At 42.1% G+C, this 20,685-nt stretch overlaps 1 protein-coding gene across 5 annotated transcripts in view; it reads right to left on the minus strand.

Moving 5' to 3' along the window:
- The window catches only part of npnta (nephronectin a), a 95,388-nt gene that overhangs the window by 42,194 nt on the left and 32,509 nt on the right, over positions 1-20,685 (minus strand). For 2 of the 5 annotated variants that reach the window (XM_015943706.3, XM_054744818.2), the window contains 2 exons: positions 14,733-14,825; positions 4,504-4,599 (listed from right to left, as the gene is read on the minus strand). The exons of 1 other annotated variant lie outside the window; for it this stretch is intronic. In XM_015943706.3, coding sequence (XP_015799192.3) covers positions 4,504-4,599; positions 14,733-14,825 — 189 coding nt within the window. The remainder of the gene's footprint in view (positions 1-4,503; positions 4,600-14,732; positions 14,826-20,685) is intronic. 2 more of the 5 variants (XM_015943707.3, XM_054744819.2) reach the window with 1 other exon arrangement.

The raw sequence follows: 20,685 nt of genomic DNA on the forward strand, positions 1-20,685 counted from the left end.
CAGTACTGGAGATGATAAACTGACTGTGAGGACAAAGTAAGAAGCAAGTAAACTAACTTGTGAGTGACATTTATTACAAACCATTTATCTATCTTATATTTTAACCTCCTCAGTCCCCGTGTCCACACGTTGACTTCTTGCACTATTATATTTAATTCTCTTCAACTTAGACTTTTTTGAAATTATTATTTAGAGACGCTTGACATTGACTTAAAATTCCTTTTATTTCTTTTTTTCGAAAGTTTGTCAACATTTTAATGTATTTTTATTTATTTCATTATTATTTTCATGTTTAAGAGAGTTGATTTTTCTTTTAAATGACACAAAATCTTTTTTTTTCTACGAGCAGGGATACTGAAATAACATCACATGCACCAGCAGAAACACGTGAACTCGATGTGATTATCCTGATATGTTCCAGAAATAAAGTGGAATCATCACAGAGTGTTCGTTTTACTGTACGCCACAGGTGGGGCCGTCCTGACATGGCAGCGTAATTAATGGCGCTATGTTTAGCTCCGTGAACACATGGCGGCTTGGCTACTTTAAGAGCCACATACCTTCTCTCTTTGAAAAGCACTGTGGTTTATTTGGATGGATGAAGAAGCAGATGTACATTTTAACTCCCTCTTCTATTAATAGGTGCTTTTGATCTGCTCCCACCCTGCCGGCTTAGAGATCAGTGGATGCAACAAGAATCTGGAATTCCTGTCATCCGGCTTAACGCCATCGTCATCACTACAAAGTTTTACAGACATGTCAGGGTCAGTTTGTAAATACTGTTGCTACAATAGAGCCCCCGTTAAAGGTTTTACAACGTTACTGTCACCAATGTCTTAAGTGATGCTAACGAGGAGCGGATAATTAGCTGCCAATGTGACACAAGGCATGTTTAGACTCACTTTTGCTTGTTCCAAGGCTAAATAAAGAAGGATGGTTGGAACTGAAACATAAAAACAACAAAGAACTTACAGGAAAAAATTTGGAGGTAAAAACTATATTTAAGGCGATTATTGTCCTGTTTTCTCCCATAACACGGTCAAATGTGCTTTGGATGATGACTCCATGCAGCTACTGTTACTTTTAGGACAGCTAGCTCATTTCGCCGGACTATTGCTAACGAGGAGCGGATAATTAGCTGCCAATGTGACACAAGGCATGTTTAGACTCACTTTTGCTTGTTCCAAGGCTAAATAAAGAAGGACGGTTGGAACTGAAACATAAAAACAACAAAGAACTTACAGGAAAAAATTTGGAGGTAAAAACTATATTTAAGGCGATTATTGTCCTGTTTTCTCCCATAACACGGTCAAATGTGCTTTGGATGATGACTCCATGCAGCTACTGTTACTTTTAGGACAGCTAGCTCATTTCGCCGGACTATTGTTAAACAATTCTTATGTTAATTTCCTCAGACAATTACTTCAAAAGATCTTATTTGCTTTCAGAAAATCCCCCAAAACGCTGTCAGACTAAAAACTTATGCTTCTCCATCTGCGTCAGTGCGGAGACACGCAACGTCCTTGCGTAGGGCTCCGGCAGGCACGCAAGTACGTACGGAGTCGAGCCCACTTTTTTAAACATCCGTCGAACGAGACGGATTACGCAAGCTTGTGATTGGTCAGGACGCCACAGTTGTTTACAGCGCCGCCATTGCAAAGAGGTCGAGGATAACTAGCGGCAGACACGGAGAAGCTTGAAGAATACCTCGCGAAAAAACTCTAAAAATATGAACGTTTAATTCTCCCGTGACTGGAGGAGTGAAAAGATGCGCAGCAAGCGTTTTATTTGTGGACGGAAATGACAGGAAACGTGGGTTTAGAGGTGGCGAGCGCATGAAGCGGTGGGAGAATGAGAGACAAATATGTCCGTGTTAAAAGTCTCTTTTATACACAAAAAACACAATATAAACACACGATCCTGGACCGATACATGACAGGATACCACAGAACAGCGCTACGCCCTCTGTTGTCCTGCCGGGCAATTGCTTTGCAACACTCTCCAGGAGACGGAGAAGTAAAAGAGCAAAACGCTTCCGTCAATCCGTGCGCGTCTGTCCCTTGCGGAGCTGACGGAGAAGCATAAACCAGGCTTAAGCTGAGCTACTCGGCTGCTTTATTTTCACTTTGAAATCTGCACGCTACACCTGTTTCGCTGCCCTACAAAGTCGTGTTTGCTCCACATTCCTGTGGTGCACAAAGTAACTCCTCTTTTATAACATGAGAATAATTAATCGTTTTTGTTTGTTGTTGTTTTTTAATTAAAAACAACAAGCATCTTGATTTATGCAGTTGCAAAAAAAAAAAACCCATAGCAGCACTGTCCATTGTCGGCACAGCACAGAAGCAGGTCTCCAATTGTCTGTGGCATTGAAAAACAGCTTAGAGATGTAAATGAGGGTGTGCATTCTTAGACAGTGGAAGCATTGTGAGCGCGAGCACAAGCCAAACACAAAATGCAGCCAGTATTATTGTCCACGGGGGTTGAAATTATATCAATTGTGGTTTTAAACATGACCACAAAAATAAAGACCAGAAAAATAGAGGACAGACAATGCGGAGAAGGCATGGATGAAGGGAGAGACTTGGAGAAAACAGACAGATAAGAACACCAGTTGACTTTTTGAAATGGCTCAAGGAGGGAAGAAACCTTTCCTACAGCTGAGGTGGAAGGTCCCTGTGGGGTGCTCGCTGTGCGGTAAATGGACTGCTAGGATGCATCTGAAGTGATGCAAAGTGGCATGAGTTATTGGGTCAGCTCTATGGAGGTATGCTACGCTACACGGCCGACACGCCTTTATCACCGATGGAGAGATTAGCAGGATGTTCTTTCATGGGGATTCTCTTGTCTATAAATAAAATACCTATTTACAATAGAGCTCCATGCACCAGCTGGTGGATCCATGAGAATTGTGTCCATGTGAAGAAAGGTGCCACTAGAAAGCAGCTAGCCTGAAAATCTAGAAATAAACGTAGCAGTAGCCAAAGATGTAGCTCTGCGGGTCAGTCTAGCCACACGCCATTCTAGCCTTAGCGGGTCTACCATTGGTCCGAACTATTTTAGGTCTATACGCTGTTGAAGGTTCTCAGTCATCCAGGCCATAATAATCCTAAGGGGTTCTAATGAAGGCAACTAGACTTGTTTAGTTTCTTGAAGATGTTTCGCTTCTCGTTGCTTTAGAGCCAATCATACCATACCATGCCAATCACAGCGCACTGTTTTTGGAAGACAATGGGTGGGTTTAGCACCAGAGGTACAACAGAGACAAACTACAAAGATGGAATTTGAAACGACTTTGGTAACAACTCTGAAAAATTTAATGTTTTTATCTTTTAGAAAACAATGCATCCAATTTGCTGCAACACCGAGCCGGCATGAGGGAGCCTTAGGTCATCTATAAAACGTCAGACGGTGGTGGAAATGTGGCGCAATCATGTCGTTTTTACAAAAAATTACGCTTTGGCGGTAGAAAGGGGGTATGAGGGCGGTCTCTGCGCAGACTTCCGTTTATCTTGAACATAACTCGCTTTTTATTGCAATCGAAGCCACGCTCATTAAGATTTTTTAACAAGCTGCTCCTAAAGGTGTCTGTCCTCAATAGTCCCTGTGCAGTCTCTGACGATCTGACCTCCACCTCTAATGGAGAAAAGCTCCTGGAGCTCTGCATCACTCCAGTTTATCATCTCAGCCGGTTCTGTTTGCAAAAGCTAAACTTGCTGCTGTATTTACTTTCATTTTCAATATAGTCGCCAGCCAGTAACTCCCCTCTTGATCACGACACCTCCCTATGTTGAGCCAAGGCGTAATATGCATTCACAAGTCCGGCGTTAGTGCAATATTACTACCAAGCATGGCGGCACGAATGCCACAGAATTCCCGCAGCGACATTGCGCCGATTAGCCAGCATGGCGTGTCTTCTAAAATGGGCTTTGGAGACATGAGTAGATAGATGTAGCTAAGTCTTTTATTTTGAAAAATAATGTATTTGCTTTTTCTTCTTCTACTACTACTTTGACGGTGTGTGTTGGACTACTCCGTTGATTGATTTCCATAGTAATGAATATGTCACATTGTCTGTTGCTCTGATTGGTTGTAGCGCTGCCCAATAGCATGCGGAGACTTGGAAGACCATAGTTTTTGCCCCATCACTGAGCTCTGTCTATGGGTCTTGGTTATATATATTTACATATATAATGTGGGTTGCCAAGCTAGAAAGTAACAGGAAGAAGAGAAGAAGGAAGAGAACAACACGAGGTCTCTGTATGAAGAATCAGGGTAATGAGAGGAAACTGTAGGGAGGTGAAAACTGTCACATGCTTGTATTTACAGCATCTCAGCTGAGGAAGCAGTGCTTAATTTGTCACAGATGACAAAAAGCAGCAAAAAAAAAAACTGCTGAAAGTGCCATTCACGCCTCCTCAGGTACACGAAGGCAACACCATGCTTGTTGCCCGGGGGGCAGCAGAGAAACTGCTGAGTGGAGGTTCGATGGAAGAATCTCACCCTCTGTCACCACTCCCATTGGCCGATGGTCCACGGGAAGAAAGAGAGGGTGGTGATGGCCCCACGCTGGTGGGTTAAAATGGTCCAGCATCTCTTCTTTTACACCAAAGGGGTACGAGTTGAATGGGGATACGGGAGCAGGAGAGGATGTGGGTGTTGGAGGTTTGAGTGGCATAAAGTGATTAAAGGATGGAGGATGAGTGAAGGAGACAGAGAGAGACAGACATGTAGTGAGTATGGATTAGAATACCTCTGACCACATCAAATTCCTGGAAAGTAAAAGAGGAACATTATGCAGCAAAGAGGATTACACTTGTGGGAATTGGACTGGAGCAGAGCATCAGAAAACAAATGAGGACACAAGTGGTTTTGTATCCATTCTCTTTCTGCTTTCTTTCCTTATCTGCATTCCTTTTGTGTTCTGAGTGCATAATAGGATCTGAGAGGAATACAGTACCTCAAAGATTTAAAAGATCCATTCTCAGTTTGTGTCTAGACTTTGAAAGCGAGACGGGACTTACCATGTAAAGCAGGAACTCATCACTAAACTACAAACAGCCTCAGGAGTTCCAGCCCTGCCCCTTTTTGTGGTTTCCCCATCAATCAGCCAAGAAGTGTTTCCTCCGGCACTCAGCTCACAACACCTATTGTCAGGTGACAGGGAGATGATGCAGCTACCTCTGACTATAGTTCCCAGAATGAAAATACCACAAGCACTTCCTTGCTGAATGGTATAATCTAAACTGAGAATTTACAACTTTACAGCAAGAAATGTCAAAACTTTAGCTTGGAAAACTGGTTTGGAGCGAGTAGCAGGAGCCAACGTGTATTATTCATGTTTTAACAGCTTTTTTTCGTCTAAAAACAGATTCAGAAGGATTATTTGATAGGATCTGGGTAAAAGAAACACCCTCAAGGAATCTGTAAAGTCTGATCAATAAACAATCCCTTACACTAAGATGGTGAGAGTTTGAGGCTCTGCTCCTTATCCTTGTGACATAAAAGAACCCCACAAGCAAACATCTTGTATGAGCAGATCTTTGTGCTGGGCTGCTGGTAATGTGTTGTACTGTAGTACAGCCTCACTCTCTGAAATCCACAAGTTCAACCAGGGGAGTCACTGTTTGCTTATTGATCCATTTCTGTTTTTCTATTTCTGCTATTAGGAAGTTTCAACCTTTAATTTTTATTAAATTTTAATTTTACACACAGGTCCTTACAGAGGTGGTGAGGATAGATGAAATAGTGATGAATAATCTGTTACAAACCCTTTTAAAGGTAGCTGAGGCGCTTATTTTACGCTGATGCATCAACTGCACATGTGTAACTGCAAGACAGCCAATCAGATCTACCTAGCATCTGGTTCCAGACGATTTAATCAGCATTTCCTTCCTAATAAAGGCCAGGATATTCAAACCAACCTCAGACCATTTTTTCAGTCCACATCTCTTGTTTATTCATTAAGCTGTTGGTGTAGTCTTATTTATTGGCCTAACGACATCAGCGACTCATCGGGAGAAAGGGAGGAGGGGTATTCATAAGTAGTTTCAGTTCATTAAGCAACACTAGACTGCATTACTTGGATCTTTTTCCAACACAGCAAAATAGTTGTTTTACCTCGTTTTTGCTGATGTTTCGGCTAACGTTGTAGCCTTCCTCAGAGCTCGCCGCTACAGTTTGCAAGCTTGATCCTCCCTTATTCCAGTCCGAATTGACAAAGCTCCTTGGATGAGAAGCATTCAAGAAACCAAAAAAGTCCAATTGCCTTCATTTGAACCCCTTTGGACTATTCTTATTTATCCTTTAGATGCTGCAGATTTATACGTCATTGTAGAAGAATCACAGCCATTAAAGTTGTGGTTCACTTGTTCAGTCAATACATTTGCAGTGGCCTTTAGTAGGAATGAATGCCTTGTAAATTGTACTGTGGGGAAACAAAGCACTGGTGCACGTTTTCAGGAAGTGAAAGTGAGTCACACCAGAAGAGAGCTTCAGACGACAGGGTTTGTCTTATTTCCTAATATTTGGACTAACAGCAAAGCGTCTCTACCGCTGACCCCATTTGCATTGCAAAGTTGATGTTTCATTTCCACAAACAACACAAGCTTTGAGGAGTTCTGCTGTGCGGTGGAGTTGCTAATGCTAACAGTTAGCTTCTGCTAACCGAGACGTTCTCTGCTGTTTCCTGAACACGAAACCAACAACAGCCTTCCCTATCATGAGTAAAGATGGGTGAGTCCATAAGTGTGACGTAGATCTAATGCTAGAGTTTCACCTCCTATTTTCTATCAGAAGCTAATGCAGGAGACTATTTTTATGTTCAGCCTGCATTGAAAACTGCGATTATAATCAGAATTAAGATTAAAAAATGTTTTTTCAGTAAATCACACCTTTTAATTCATAAGTCACAGACCCACCCCACCAACACGTGACTGAGCCGTTACCAGCGTGATGTTTTTTTAATGATGCAGACATGTGACATTGACTTTAGAAAAAAAATATCTTAACATTTTGACAAGGATATGGCCACGTGGTTGCCTTCAGAATGAAAGGAATTTTTCCAGCAGCATTCTGGTCTTAAATTAATATGAGAGGGGTCTTAAAATGCCCTAATCCCAAGTAATCTGTTGACTGGTACCAGTGAGAAATGACTTATCCAGGCTGTGATTAGGCTCCTCCTCTGTAAATCTCTGTAACAAAACAACAAAACTAATGGTCTTGAATTATTTTTCAGGTGCTCAAACCAACAGGATTAGGATTTTGGAGATTTGAGGCTGCTCCTGATTAACCAAGCACAAAAAAGGACTTGAACAAGTTTAGACTTTTTATTTTGTGACATGTTGGGCCAAACACTGTCTCTGTGATGAACTGTGCTTTTAGAAGTTATAAGATAATTAAAAGATAATACAACAAGATGCGTGCCATTGTCTGAACACAGGCAGCCGGGAAGACAAGCAGCAACCGAGAGGGATCGTCTGCTAAACTAACAACTCTTTGGAAAGATAAAGCTCTGGATGATCCAGATATTAGGTCATGTTCCAAAAGCTGATTCTTTTAAACGCGTACATCAACCACAGCCTGAGTGGAACTCATCTGAAGAAGGATGACTCATACCTGCAGCTGGCAGGCGAGAAGTGAAACAAAGCAGAAACATCTGGAGGCTGTGCGGCTGCATGGCATCACTCTTCTAGAAAAATATTTTAATTGTGTCTTAATAGCAGGTCAGCATTGATCTAATTAAGTCCACCTGCATGAAATAATCATCTTATTAAAATGATGGGATTGGTGCGCAGATTATGCCTATAATGAGTTTATTTGTGCAGAAGCACATTCATCTCTTCTCGCCACATCAACACAATTCTCCTAAACACCACGGAAGGAAAAGTCTTTGAAAATAGAAAAATAGAATGAAAAAGGATGTCAGTTTGTTGCATTGGATCGAACAGCTCTGGTTAATTTAGGGATAAAAACGTATAATTCCATTCAATTAAATTAAAACCCATAACAGAATAATCCCTAAAATACAAATCTGAAGAAAAAAAAAAATATATATATATATATATATATATATATATATATATATATATATATATATATATATCAGCAGATACAAGTTAAACTCATAAAACTGCATTTTTTAATCAGAGAAATACATTTTGGGACTAACGTTTCAACTCTAATGACTTGTTTTTGTTTTAGAGAAACACAACAGGAAAGGTGTTCAACATGCTTGTTAATCAGAAACGCCTCCAGGGTGACGGACGCATCTGTCCTCACCTCGCACTTAAACCAGGAAGAATGTGTGGGTTGGCCAGTGCACACAAACTGTGTGTGTGTGTGTGTGTGTGTGTGTGTGTGTGTGTGTGTGTGTGTGTGTGTGTGTGTGTGTGTGTGTGTGTGTGTGTGTGTGTGTGTGTGTGTGTGTGCACAGACCATACTTTACACTTAGGGGGTCTTTTCTTTCTTTGGATTTGTTTTTTCTCAGTTTTATTTTTGGAAAGAAGGCGGGGAGTGGAAACTGAAAACTGCATTCATTCCCATGATCAGTTCGTCAAATAAATCCCTGAAGCAGCGACTTAGCTGAGGTGGTAAAGTGGAAGACAAATGGGGGGAAATAGGCTTTAATGGAGTTGTAATTACTACCTTTAAAAGAAGTTGCGAATCAAGAAAGGCTAAATAGATTAAAATTTTCGATTTCCCATTGAAATTGTTTTATTTCTTCTCTGTGAAGAAACTAAAGTTAGAAGCTGAATGAAGAAGTTTGCAGCAAAACAGCATAAAAAATGCCAGAATGTATTTTATAGAGATGAATTTTCATTAACAGTCTTTTTAAAATGTGACATAAAGTACAAAACTAATCACCAAATGTAATGTTTATGTTTAGACATCCTCTCTCAGTCTGAGACTCATCAGAAACCAAATCCCCTTTGTCTCCGCTCAAAACTTGGCCTTCCCGCGATAACGTTGTGGGCTGTGATTTTCCAGCCTGTGAAGCTGCTGTAAAGTGTGCCTGGCCGTCTCCCTGGTGACCACCGTTCACACCTGTGACTCATCAACTCATCGAGTAGTTGTAAATCTCCCCGTCCACACTGCCCTCTTGGCCAGATTGTTTCTTTGTCACCAGCTGGTAACGGACTGTCAGGACGCCTCTACTAATTCTGGGATTTTTATTTTTTTGACTTGTTCGGCTCTCCGGTGCCTTCCAGCGATTTACTCTTTATGGCTGTTCTCTGGCAACGCCACTCAGCAATTAAGCAATAAACCCTTGCTGTTTTATTTGACTGTGCTGGGTCCTCCTGCCTAACTTGTCCTCAGGACCCGACATGCTTCAGGTGTTTCCCTACTTCAACACACCAGTTAACGGATTACTCCTGAGTAGGGATGGGTACCGAATTTGGTACTTTTTAAGGTACCGACCGAATTCCATAGTACCGACCGAGCACCGATTCACGTCGTTTCAAACGGTGCCTCGTTTCGGTACCCGTCCATCATAACGAGAACTTGCCAAGACAGCTGCGCATGCGCAAGAGCGTTATGTCGTTGCTTGCTGTGAACCAGTTGTAAACAGAGCAGCATGGTAGAAAGAACGCAGGCTAAAGCTTGGGTCCACTTCACTAAATGTGATGGGTAACTGGACGATCCATCCTCATCTTAATCTGCTCCGGTAGGTAAATATAATTAGCTTGATATGTTAGCTTCCGTTTCGCTAATGGTGCGTTCGCTTTCTCCTTGGAACTACGAATTTTCGACTAGAACAACATGAACGCGCTCTAAAGTTTGGCTTCACTTTACTAAATGTGACGGTTGAAGACGAAACCAGTGACGATCTAAGTGTGAGGCATCGTTTTAATCTGCTCCAGCAGCTAAATAAACTGTTTAAGATATCGGAAGCTTGATATGTTAGCGTCCATTGCCACCATTGTTATCAGCTAATGGTGCGTTCGCTTTATCCTCGGAAATTCTAACTTCCCAGTAGGAAAAATCAAATGAAAAAGGACGGCAAAAGGAATGAAGATACACAGTAAATTTAGTTCACAGTAAAGATTTTTGCTTCAGTTTAATTATCAGCTTATAAAACTACAAGGACGATGTTAAAATACAAACAGTTGTATGTTATTTATCATGATATTTATCAAATATGGTTATATATTGAGAAAAATATATATTTAATTATAAAAGAAAATTAAAATAATAAACACCCAAAAGTATCGAAAATTGGTACCGTTAAGTACCAGTATCGATTCGTAGGTACCGGTAATTAGTACCGGATCGATTCAAATGTCAAAGGTACCCATCCCTACTCCTGAGTATGTCATAAGTGTCTTCAGAAGACTGTTAACGATCTATTCATTTAAATCAGGTGTTGGAGGCGGGACGCCTCATGCCTCATTTTACCGAATGAATGTGGTACGGTTTCCATGCAGCTTCCGAACAGGCTGCGGATCGTCTGTGGAACGTCTCAGAAATTTTTCCCAAAAGAATACCGATTCTTGAGGGTTCACATGATAAGGGCTACTGATAGCAATGATCGAACATTTGGCATCATTTAAGTATATTTAAAGGGGAACTGAGCAGTTTTGGCTTACTTTAGCACCCTCTAGTGTCCGTGTGTAGAACCGAAAGCAAAACGTTTCTCCTCGCTGTGCATTCATCTCGTTAACACCTTCATCTAAAAGCTGAAACGCCTCCCCAGCCTTCTTCAGAGTCTACAGGAGTGGTTCATCACCAAATTCAAATCACCTGCGTTCGTGATCTAAAGCATGCAGGAAACGTCCCAAACACGTCTCACTTCCTGTCTGGGTCATGTTATTTTTTACACTTCATGAAAGTCTGCATGCGGTGTCCCAAAAAAAAAAAAAACTTTCCAGAGCGCCACATCCTGATCCGCACCACAGCCGGTGTGAATGATCTTATTGGATGATTTTTGGTCTTTGTGGAAGCCGTACAGAAACCAGACCATCTCTGTTCCACACTCGGTAAAAACGAGGTCTGAAGGTAAAGGTCAGAGATCAGAAACACAGACAACCTTATCTGTGACGTGTTAATGGGATATTATTGTTATTCTGAATTAAGTTTCTGCGTAAATAATGATTATCTTACCCATGTCCCGGTGTTGAACTGTAATAGTGCTGCGTAAGATGACTGTTCAGCTCAAAAGATCAAGTTCTGTTTATATTTAAATGCTTTGATGTTTCATTATCAGCCATGGCTGAATCCAGATATATATTGTTTTACATCTGAAGGGGCAAAGGTGGCGCAGGAGTTTAATGCCTGTCCCGTAATCAGAAGGTTGCAGGTCCGAGCCCAGCTAAGTTTGTCGCTGCCATAGTGTCCTTGGGCAAAATTGGTCACTGGAGCAATGAGTAAGGCTGGGGTAAACGATTACTTTTAAAACGATTATTCTGACGATTATTTTATCGAAAAGTCGACTTTTCTAATGACTATTTAGATGATTAATCTAGTGATTATTTTTCTATTGCACAATTAATAAAAACCAGAAAATCTCAAATAAATTCCTCAAAAAAATTGATAAGTTGTTACTGTAAGAGAATAAACACTACAGGCCTCCCATTTTGTAAAACACTGCTTTTATTGTGTTGGTTGGTTATGTTCTGGTGACGTGTAGAACTTGGGAGTGCAGGCTGCTGCCTGAGAGGTGGTTGGAGACGGAGTGTCTCCATGCTGCTTTGTTTTGGTCACTTATGAGCATGAGGCGAGTGGTGTTACGACCCTTCCTAGGGAGTTTGGCTCGTGTGCAAAAAGGAAGGGACAATAACGGGATTTAAAAGTTAAAATGATGATCAGGTTTATTTACAACTACAAAAAAACAAATCTTTCCATCCACAGGTTGGGAATAATAAAACTAATTCTGCCTGTGGGGAATTAAAACAAAAGTACAAATAAGTAGGGATGTCCCACTGGGAAACGATTATAGGGTTCTGGACCAAAATAAGGATCTCCAAAGGTCCAAACTCTAAACTGGGTGGTTAAACCAAACTCAAGGTGATATTTTAAACTAAACCGAAAACCCACAACACTCTAAATGCAATAAAAGGGAGATCTGCACCACAAAAAAGATGAACTCTAAACCAAAACGTAACAGCTTATCCCAACGCAAGAAGCTGTTAGCGAAAATGCTAACAGTAGCTTTACCAACGTTAAGTTCAAGTTACCAAGTTTAAATAAACCAAAAATACCCAGCAAAAAGACCAGCACGGAGGAGAGACTGCTACCACCAAAACAGCTCTCCTCATGTCTGAAAGAAGCTCCTTTATGAAGGGAGAAACGCTCCCGGTGTGGTGTTCTACATCTGCGGTAGAGACGGAGCAGCGCATCTGACCCCGGAAGTTGTTGTCCGTTGCCGGGAGACGAAGGCGGGCTAAACAGGAAAGGAATCTAGTAGTGGACGGGCATTGTTCCGGGTCTTCGGTATTTGGCGGAGATGTTAGTGAAGGCGGAGAAGAGGGCGAACTAGAGGTAAAACAGGCAGATTCCTCTTCTATTTACAAACTCCTGGGGATGCAACAAGTGGGCGTGGTGCGTCGACTCCCGGATCTGACATCGACGAATTTTTAGAATCGAGCCGTCAACGTCATCGATGCGTCGCTACAGCTCTAGCAAAGAGAAGGTCATGTGGTCTGATGAGTCCAGATGGACTCCGTTCCAGAGTGACAGTGCATCAGGGTAAGAAGAGAGGCAGATGAAGTGATGCGCCACCATGCCTACTGCCTACTGTAAAAGCCTGTGGGGGCAGTGTTATGATCTGGGGTTGCTGCAGACGATGTGTCCTCTCTATCTTTCCAGTTTTTTTTATGCGTTGGACAGTTCTTAACTCAACTTTAGTTGTTTCTGCAATCTACTTAGATGTTTTCCCTGCTTGATGCATGCCAATAATCTGACCCTTCTTAAACAGACCACCAGATGTGTCTTTCCACATGGTTGTTTAAGAAATAAGAAGCAACTCATTCCACCTTGGTGCATTTGTTGCCATGCAGTAGATTTCTAATAGGAGGCTCAAACCTATTCGTTTAGTGAAAGTCTGTCCATTTTTGGGGGGCAGTCTGCATCTGTACTTACAGAAATGCTCATGCATTCTCTGTGATTGACATCTGTATGTAAACAGATGTCGAATGCTATTAGCTAACGGTGAGCGGTGCTCAACTGAAATTGCACGAGGCTCTATGGGATGAGGGGGGTATAGCCTACGTTATACCAACGTAAAGAGTCAGACTATAACTTTTATGGATTTCTAAAAAAAAATCCAACATAACTCCTGAAAGGGAAAACTCCAGATTGCTGCTTTAACAGAAATGTGTCTGAAGCTGAACAAAACTTCCAAAACTGAAACTTGGCTCAAGGATAAATAATCAGAACTTTTCTAGCCTTCTATTTACAAACTCTAAAGCACTAGCGCTACATGCAAATGATTTAAAGATCCTGAAATGATGTGAAAGCCACTGGGGTCAGAGAAGCAGGTCTCGTTCTAAAGTTCTCTCTGGATGCAGCAGAGGGATGGGATACAGGAATGCCTTTTTACACTGTCCACCTGGCGCTGCAGGGTTGAACATCAGATCAATGCTGCATTTAAATGAGAAAATTTCCTCTCTGGAGCGTGTGTAACGTAATCAGTTCCCTTAAAAGGTGGGGGCAGCTACAACAGAAACCACTGTTATCACCGGTCCTGCAGTCTGAAAGGTCAAGTCCACCATTTAAAACAGTCAAATTAGAATCTTTAGTGCATAAAAAAACCCAGTGTTAACTGAAAACCAGGACACATCGAAGTACAGTCTCATATTTGAAGGTCTCCAGATCTATCTTGTACAGAAATTCTGCCTGACTGAGTTTAGAAAAAAAAAGGTCAATTTTATCCAGATATGGGACGCAGATCCATTTTCCTCCCCCCTTTGTTGCAGGTTAGGACAAAGTAGAGCCGTCTGGCCGGGCAGACAGGAGCCTCCTATCGCCTCAAAATGCAGGATGAGTCATTTGGAACATTCCGGAAAGGATTTTAACAAGCCCGTCCTCCCTTCTCCTTGTTTTTAATTACACACTATCCTATTCCTGTCTTAGGGCGTGAATTCCCCAGGTAATCTAACGCTGCTTGGACGCACGTCAACCTGCAGCTAACTGGGGATCTTCAAACATGTCCAAACTGCCAATGTCCAAACACACTTCCTCTCTCTCTATCACACACACACACACACACACACACACACACGCACGCGCACACACACACACACCAGAGAGAGAGAGAATCCATAGCAAACACACTTAAAATAGCATCTGCTGCACTAAGTCAGGCCAAGTTATGTCACATCAGTAATTGAGATGTTATCTACACAGAAGGAGGATGCACTCAACGTGGACTGCTCTAATTTCTATTTGAGCTGAGTCAGCGCTCTTTCTCCACCTCCTCCCTTGTGACTAAAGCACCTCAATCCTGTCAACTAACAGCTTCAACTGTGGCTGCAGCTTTAATGCACTGGAGATCTGGCCACAGCACGCGATGATTACTCTGCTGCGGCTCAGGGACTGGGTTCACCTTCACTTGGGTTCCTGGTGAAAAATGTGCATGCCAGTCTTACAACGCTCAGTGGGTGAGGGCCAGTCAGACCCTCCTGTTTACTTTGTGGCGAGTTTTTTTTCCTCGTGCCCTGTAACAAACAAGCCAGGTGGAAAAATAGCCTCTGAGTTATCACAGCGTCCACAAGTTCCAGGCGACAGCTCACCTTGATTGCAGGTCTTGCCGGTGAAGCCGGGATGGCACTTGCACTTATTGGGTCCAACGCAGTCTCCATGCTTACAGCCCGGCTGACACACAGCTGTTCGGGGAAGGGATTCAGAGACGAAGAGACAGATCAGAGCTGCAACCCAGCAGAGAACTTGTACCAGATCAGGACGGCAAAGCACTTAATCCTGCAGCTTCCTGATTTCCACAAACGTCTGCAAATGATCAAACATTACAGCAGCAATAACGCATCGTATAGAAGAGATATGTTTGTTTGTTTCTCCTGGTGTGACGGGGTTATTATCATCCGCCGATGAGAATGGAGAAGTCATTTTCAGCCAAGCGTATTACGCACAAGGGTTTTCTCCCCATGCAGCCTTTGTGAAAAAATAAATCACCTCTCGGTTGGTGATAAATGAGAAATCTGACCTTTTAACACCAAAGTTTGTGTTTTACCCAGTTTCATTGCTCAGCGCTGATATTTACACTGCCACACTGTTAACAAGGATCACTAAGGATAATGTTTCCCTCTCAGGCTGCAGCCGAAACAATTAAAGCAGCTTATGATTAAAGCTGCCCTCGAGATTTAACATAGATGGTGATAATTGGAGTCTGCACAAAGATGAAGCTCATCTGACTGTGCTTACTGCAGCTTCCTGCTAAGCATGTCTGATACAGCCAAGTGGTCCTAATCTTCATTAAAAGCTTCATTAATTATGTCGCAACAGAAAGTCATCAGAGGACTTAATTATCAATCTGGTAGACGAGTCTGAAAATATTCAAGTGTGTGAGTCTGAACGAGGGACAGACTCTAGTAACATCTATCGTACCAGCTGGTTTGTCGTATTCCTGGAAAGTTATGATGGTACACAAACACAGGTGATGAAATCCAACTGGTGTGTGTATATCAGAGCGCTGGTGTTAGGATTTAACATTAGGAGGTGGCGGCTACTGGGTTTCATGTGTTCGTGTAGAATGACAGAAGAACAGCCCAACACCGAGTTGGGGAAACGGTCCGTGGAGAACGTAGCACAGTTAAAATGATTTTATCTTCAGCGCTCTGTGACAATCCCTCGTTCATCTAAGGGGACTCGCACACACCCGTGCGTTTGTGTGTGAACACCGATCAATGTAAGCCAATCACTCTGAGATTCTGCAGCTTGAAGTTTGTTTCCACGAGTCTCAGCTCTGCCAACATGCCAACAGGCTGTCAAATTGTTCCCTGCTCAGTTTGAAATAGACCTGGAAGCCATTGTTGCTCAGGCTCAGCTTCTCAAAGAGCCTAAACTCTCTGAATGTTATCATTCCACACCCTTTCTTTCTGTCTCACCCTTCTCATTGTCGCCAGTAAATATTATCTCTACTCTATCTTCTTATATTTAGGTGAGCGCCTGGACAAACTAGCTGCTGCTGCTTTAAGGTCACTTCAGCTTCCCAGAAACTAAACTTGGGCACCTTGTGTGCATGTGCACCTTCCTCCTCTGCTCTTCGGTCGCTGCTCTTAATGACTGCAGAGCCTTTCAGTTTAAAAATAACAGATTTACTAAATGGATTGAAACGATTCCACATCTTCTTTGCTTTAACGTGTAAAATAGTCCTGCTGAGTCATGTTTTGGGTTCTTCTTGTTTACTGATAAGCTAGGACACCAGAGGCTGAAAACATTTCTCTGTTGTGAAGCTGAACATTTTAACAATGATTGGCCCGTGTTCTAAAGAGTTTCCACCTCAGAGTAGCATTGGTTCTTCCAAGTAGAAAGTAATGTTCAGTTGTAACATATATGTACTTTTTACCATGTTTGCACTGCTGACATTTTACTTCATTGTTGTCTAAAATCCAATTTTTAGGAAAGCAATTGAGCCAAACTCTTCCCTTATGAAAAAGAGGGCAATTTCACGGTCAATCTGGAATATTATTTAAAGGTGCAATAAGTGAGAATTTTACACTGAAATAATCACAAAGCAGGGGTGCCCAATCCTGATGGAGGACCGGTATCCAGCATGTTTTAGGTTTAACTCAGCTGATTTCAATCAGCAGGTGATTAACAGGTAGGGGTGTACATAGTTAACCGGTTAACTGCCGTTAACTCATTAACTGCCATTGATGACTAAAGTCGTCATTTGCATTTTTTTTACTGTGGGCATCGGAACGGGCCGCCGCACCGTGAGAACAAACATCCCAGCTCTAAAGTCGATCTTCATCTGCATACGTCACATGTCACGTGATAAGGATGCAGAAAATCCGTGTGTTAGGAGATCATTTTGGGCCGCTGCTGTAAAAAAAAAAGAGGCGCGAACCGGAAAAGCTTCTGCCGATCACAATTCGACAACAGGTTATGAAAGAACAGATAACGCTCGAAACGCGCTGATTCTTCCTGATGTAAGAGGTGAGTCTACTCTTTGTTTTGTTAGTTTTGGTGTTGATATCATCACAGAGCGCAACGTTCTGTGACTCTTAAAAAAACGGTGAAAACCCTGAAAAACGCCGGCAGTGAAGGGCTTTTGTGTTCAGGAAATGGCTGGCTGTGAGTGAGTTAATGTTGTAACCGGGTAAAATAGTTTTGCCTGCTTCAAGTCCTTCTGCTGTGCTGGGTGCAATATATTTTGTGTCACCAGACGATGCAAGAGCGCCGCTATCAAAATATGTTTAGAGAAGAAGAAATGAGCTCGTCACATGACCAAACAAATGTGCTCAAACCAAGCCCCCATAATTCTGGTCTGGATATGAAGCAAAACAGGAAGTGACAAAAAATGCAGTTCCACCCTCATCCACTAGGGGCTGGTGTCAGAAGCGAGCAAATCCTCATTGACTCCCATGTTAAAAATACCAATTCCACAGCAGAAATAAACATGTTTACAGCCTGGTTCCAAAACATGTTTTAGGTTTAATAGATCTAGTTTACACTCATGACAACTCTGAGGGGGGTGAATTTTTTTCATCACTCTTCTGTTTAAGTGTATTAAAAGCCTAAAATTCTGAATAATTAATGAGCATCAGACCCACGTGACTGCAGAGCTAGCTCCGGGGAAGGCCTTAGCCTGAGCCGCTGCCTCGCCTTAAAACTGTTCCGCCATTTTCAGTCTCTCAACTTACACCAATAGTTGGGCTGTTTGTGCGTTCTTTTTTTTTTTTGGATATTATTTATGCAATTGTTGGACAAATGACTTGCTGTGGTATTAGTTTCACTAATGGAGCATCCAAGGAGTCTCCACTTCATTATTTTCGGTAAGTAAAATTATATTTATGTATTTATGTCGATGATTTTAAGTCACTGCCACTCTTGCACTAGCTGAGCTTAGATTTGAACATGTACTGTTTAACCATGACATGAAATTTAATAGGTTAAAACCCAGTGCATTTAACATAATGCTGTATTTTTGAAAATGGGTTGAAATCTGACATGTTGGTGGAGCTGGATTCCGACTATTGGTATGGTCTCCCTTCCCTCAGCGGCAGCTCGGCCCATCTCTGACCGCAGCTGCGCCACCTGGTTTTACCCAGCGGTCAGCCCGGCGCATCTCTGACTCAGAAGCTTCGGTGTTGTGCACAGTTAACTCCGGTTGTAGCTAGGTAGCTACCTCCGTTAGCTTAGCTCCCACCTCCGCGTTATCTTTGGGTTAGCTTGTAGCTACATCGCTTCAGTTTAACGGGTGTCGTCATTTGATCCCAGCCTTACAGCCCCACGCTCAGCTCCACCTCTTTTCCCTTTTATGGAATTGTCTGGGCCACCTCCCATTTTGGCACAAAAACATAATTGAAGCCTATGGACACGAATTGTCCAGTATATATCTCGATGGCTCAAGCATGAAGCAGTCAGCAAAGAGCACTGCATGGGAGCAGTTTATTCGTCGCTATTTCATTCTTGGAACACAATAAGCTTCACATCAAAGGTGCCAGAACATGGTGCAGCAAACTGAACCGAGACCAGCAACAGCAGGTCAGTCGGCCATGACGCTCCTGCTTGCATCTGACTCCTAATTTAGTAAAATAAAGACGTGTCTGTGTAATCATTTAGTTCAATGTAAGGAAGCTAAAGTGTTTTGTTTTTTTTAAACAGTGGCCTTCAGAATGTGCTCATCAGCACACAAGCACCGCTGTGCAATTGATGCCAGACGGACCGCTTCGCAACAATTTCTGAGTCTGATGAACATTCCAGCTCTCATCCCACTCTCTCTTTACTTCTTGTTCATGAATGTAACGAGTGTGGGACTTTAGTCGTGTCAGAAATACATTAAAAAGAGTAGACGGAAAAAGGCGTTAGTAGCTATAGAGCGAGGGCAAATGCTTGCGTGTGTCGTGGGTGGGTGGGTGGGTGGTGGTGGTGGTGGTGGTGGTGGGGGGGGGGGGTTGGTTGGTTTCAGGTTAACCGGCTATTAACCATTAACCTTCTGGGACCAAAACTTGTATTTGGTTTGATTTAAAATAAAAATAATATCTAGCTATTACAGATTAGTCGACTGTAATCAACAGAAACAAAGTTACAAAAATTTAAATTCAATAAAAATTTACTTGATAAAAATGTTGTCAAATGCCCTAAAAAAGAAAGACAACAAAAAAAATGTTCAATTAAAGTCATACAAAGTGTCTATAAATAATAACAAAAAGGTCTAAGTAGAAGAGAATAAAATTTTAACGTGCAAGGAGCCAATGTCCACATATGTGGACACAGGGCCCTAGGAGGTTAAGGGGCATCGATAACAGGTTAAAGAACTTTTGGAAAACTTTTTCTGCAGAGCCTGAAAAGCTGCTGAACATGTGATTCAACCACTGAATCAAGTGTGTTGGAGCAGAGAAACCACAAAAACATGCTGGATACCGGCCTTACCGGACCAGGATTGGGTATCCTTGGTCTAATGTCTCGATGTTATCTGGATGATAAACCAACAACAGCCTACCCCGTCACGTGTCAAGACGGGTGACTCCATGAGCGTTAAGTGACAGTGTGACGTAGATCTGTCCGGAATTGCTAATCCCAGATTTTTACCATCTATTTTCTATCAGAAGCTAACGCAGGAGATAGACGTAGGAGACTATGTTCATGTTCAGCCCGCATGAAAAACTCAGAGTGACCGATTATAGTCAGAAATATGAATTAAAAAAATGTTTTTCACCTTTGACAAATGTGATGGAGAAATTGCTAAAACCCCTCAGGGGGTTTATCAAGCGTCAAACTTTAAATAAACATCAACATCTGACAGTTTGGAAAATTCAAATTTTAAACTTGTAATTTTTTTCAGCTGCGTTTGTACATGCATTTTTTTTAACGTCAGAATAGTTTTCTTCGTTGCTGATAAGTGACTCCAATGAGACACAATTGTGACCTCATTCGACAATGAGAAACCATTAGCAGTGACTGGCACCTGCACTGACAGAACCGGGAGGGAAACACTGTTCAAAGTGAATTCAGAGGCTCAGAGGGATGAGCTGAATCCCTTAACTGGAGTAGATAACATCTCCCGACTCATTCAACTTTATTGAGCTGTGTAATCAAATAGAATGAAAGTATTGTTGGCTCACTTTGAGAGCTCTGTGATATGAGCATGGTTGTTAACACAAAGAGCACTGAGCTTACCCTTACAATATCAAAATGGTCCAATCTGTTGAAGGAAATGAAAAAAGCTTTTCTAAAGGTGCAAGTTTGTCAGAACTGGACCCAATCTGGATATGGAAAGGGGAAAAGCAACAGCTGTTTTAGTTTGACAACATCCCAGAGAAGTTGCGTTTCATAATTCTATTTTTTGCTCAGAGGAGGACTTGATTAACTGGATCAGAGGAAACCATTGACGTGTTTCCCCTCTGAAGGTGTTTTCAAGCCTCCATTCTGGCAGAAAGATCAGGAAAATGTCCAGTGTTCATTAACCACAGCAAAGGATGAGGAAGATTAAAAATGGCTGAACCAGCCGGAGGACCAAACATGATCCTCCTTTCATGAGCCCCCCTGGAAACATGTCGCCTG

The sequence above is a fragment of the Nothobranchius furzeri genome, chromosome 6 (assembly GCF_043380555.1).
Source record: "Nothobranchius furzeri strain GRZ-AD chromosome 6, NfurGRZ-RIMD1, whole genome shotgun sequence".
NCBI lineage: Eukaryota > Metazoa > Chordata > Actinopteri > Cyprinodontiformes > Nothobranchiidae > Nothobranchius > Nothobranchius furzeri.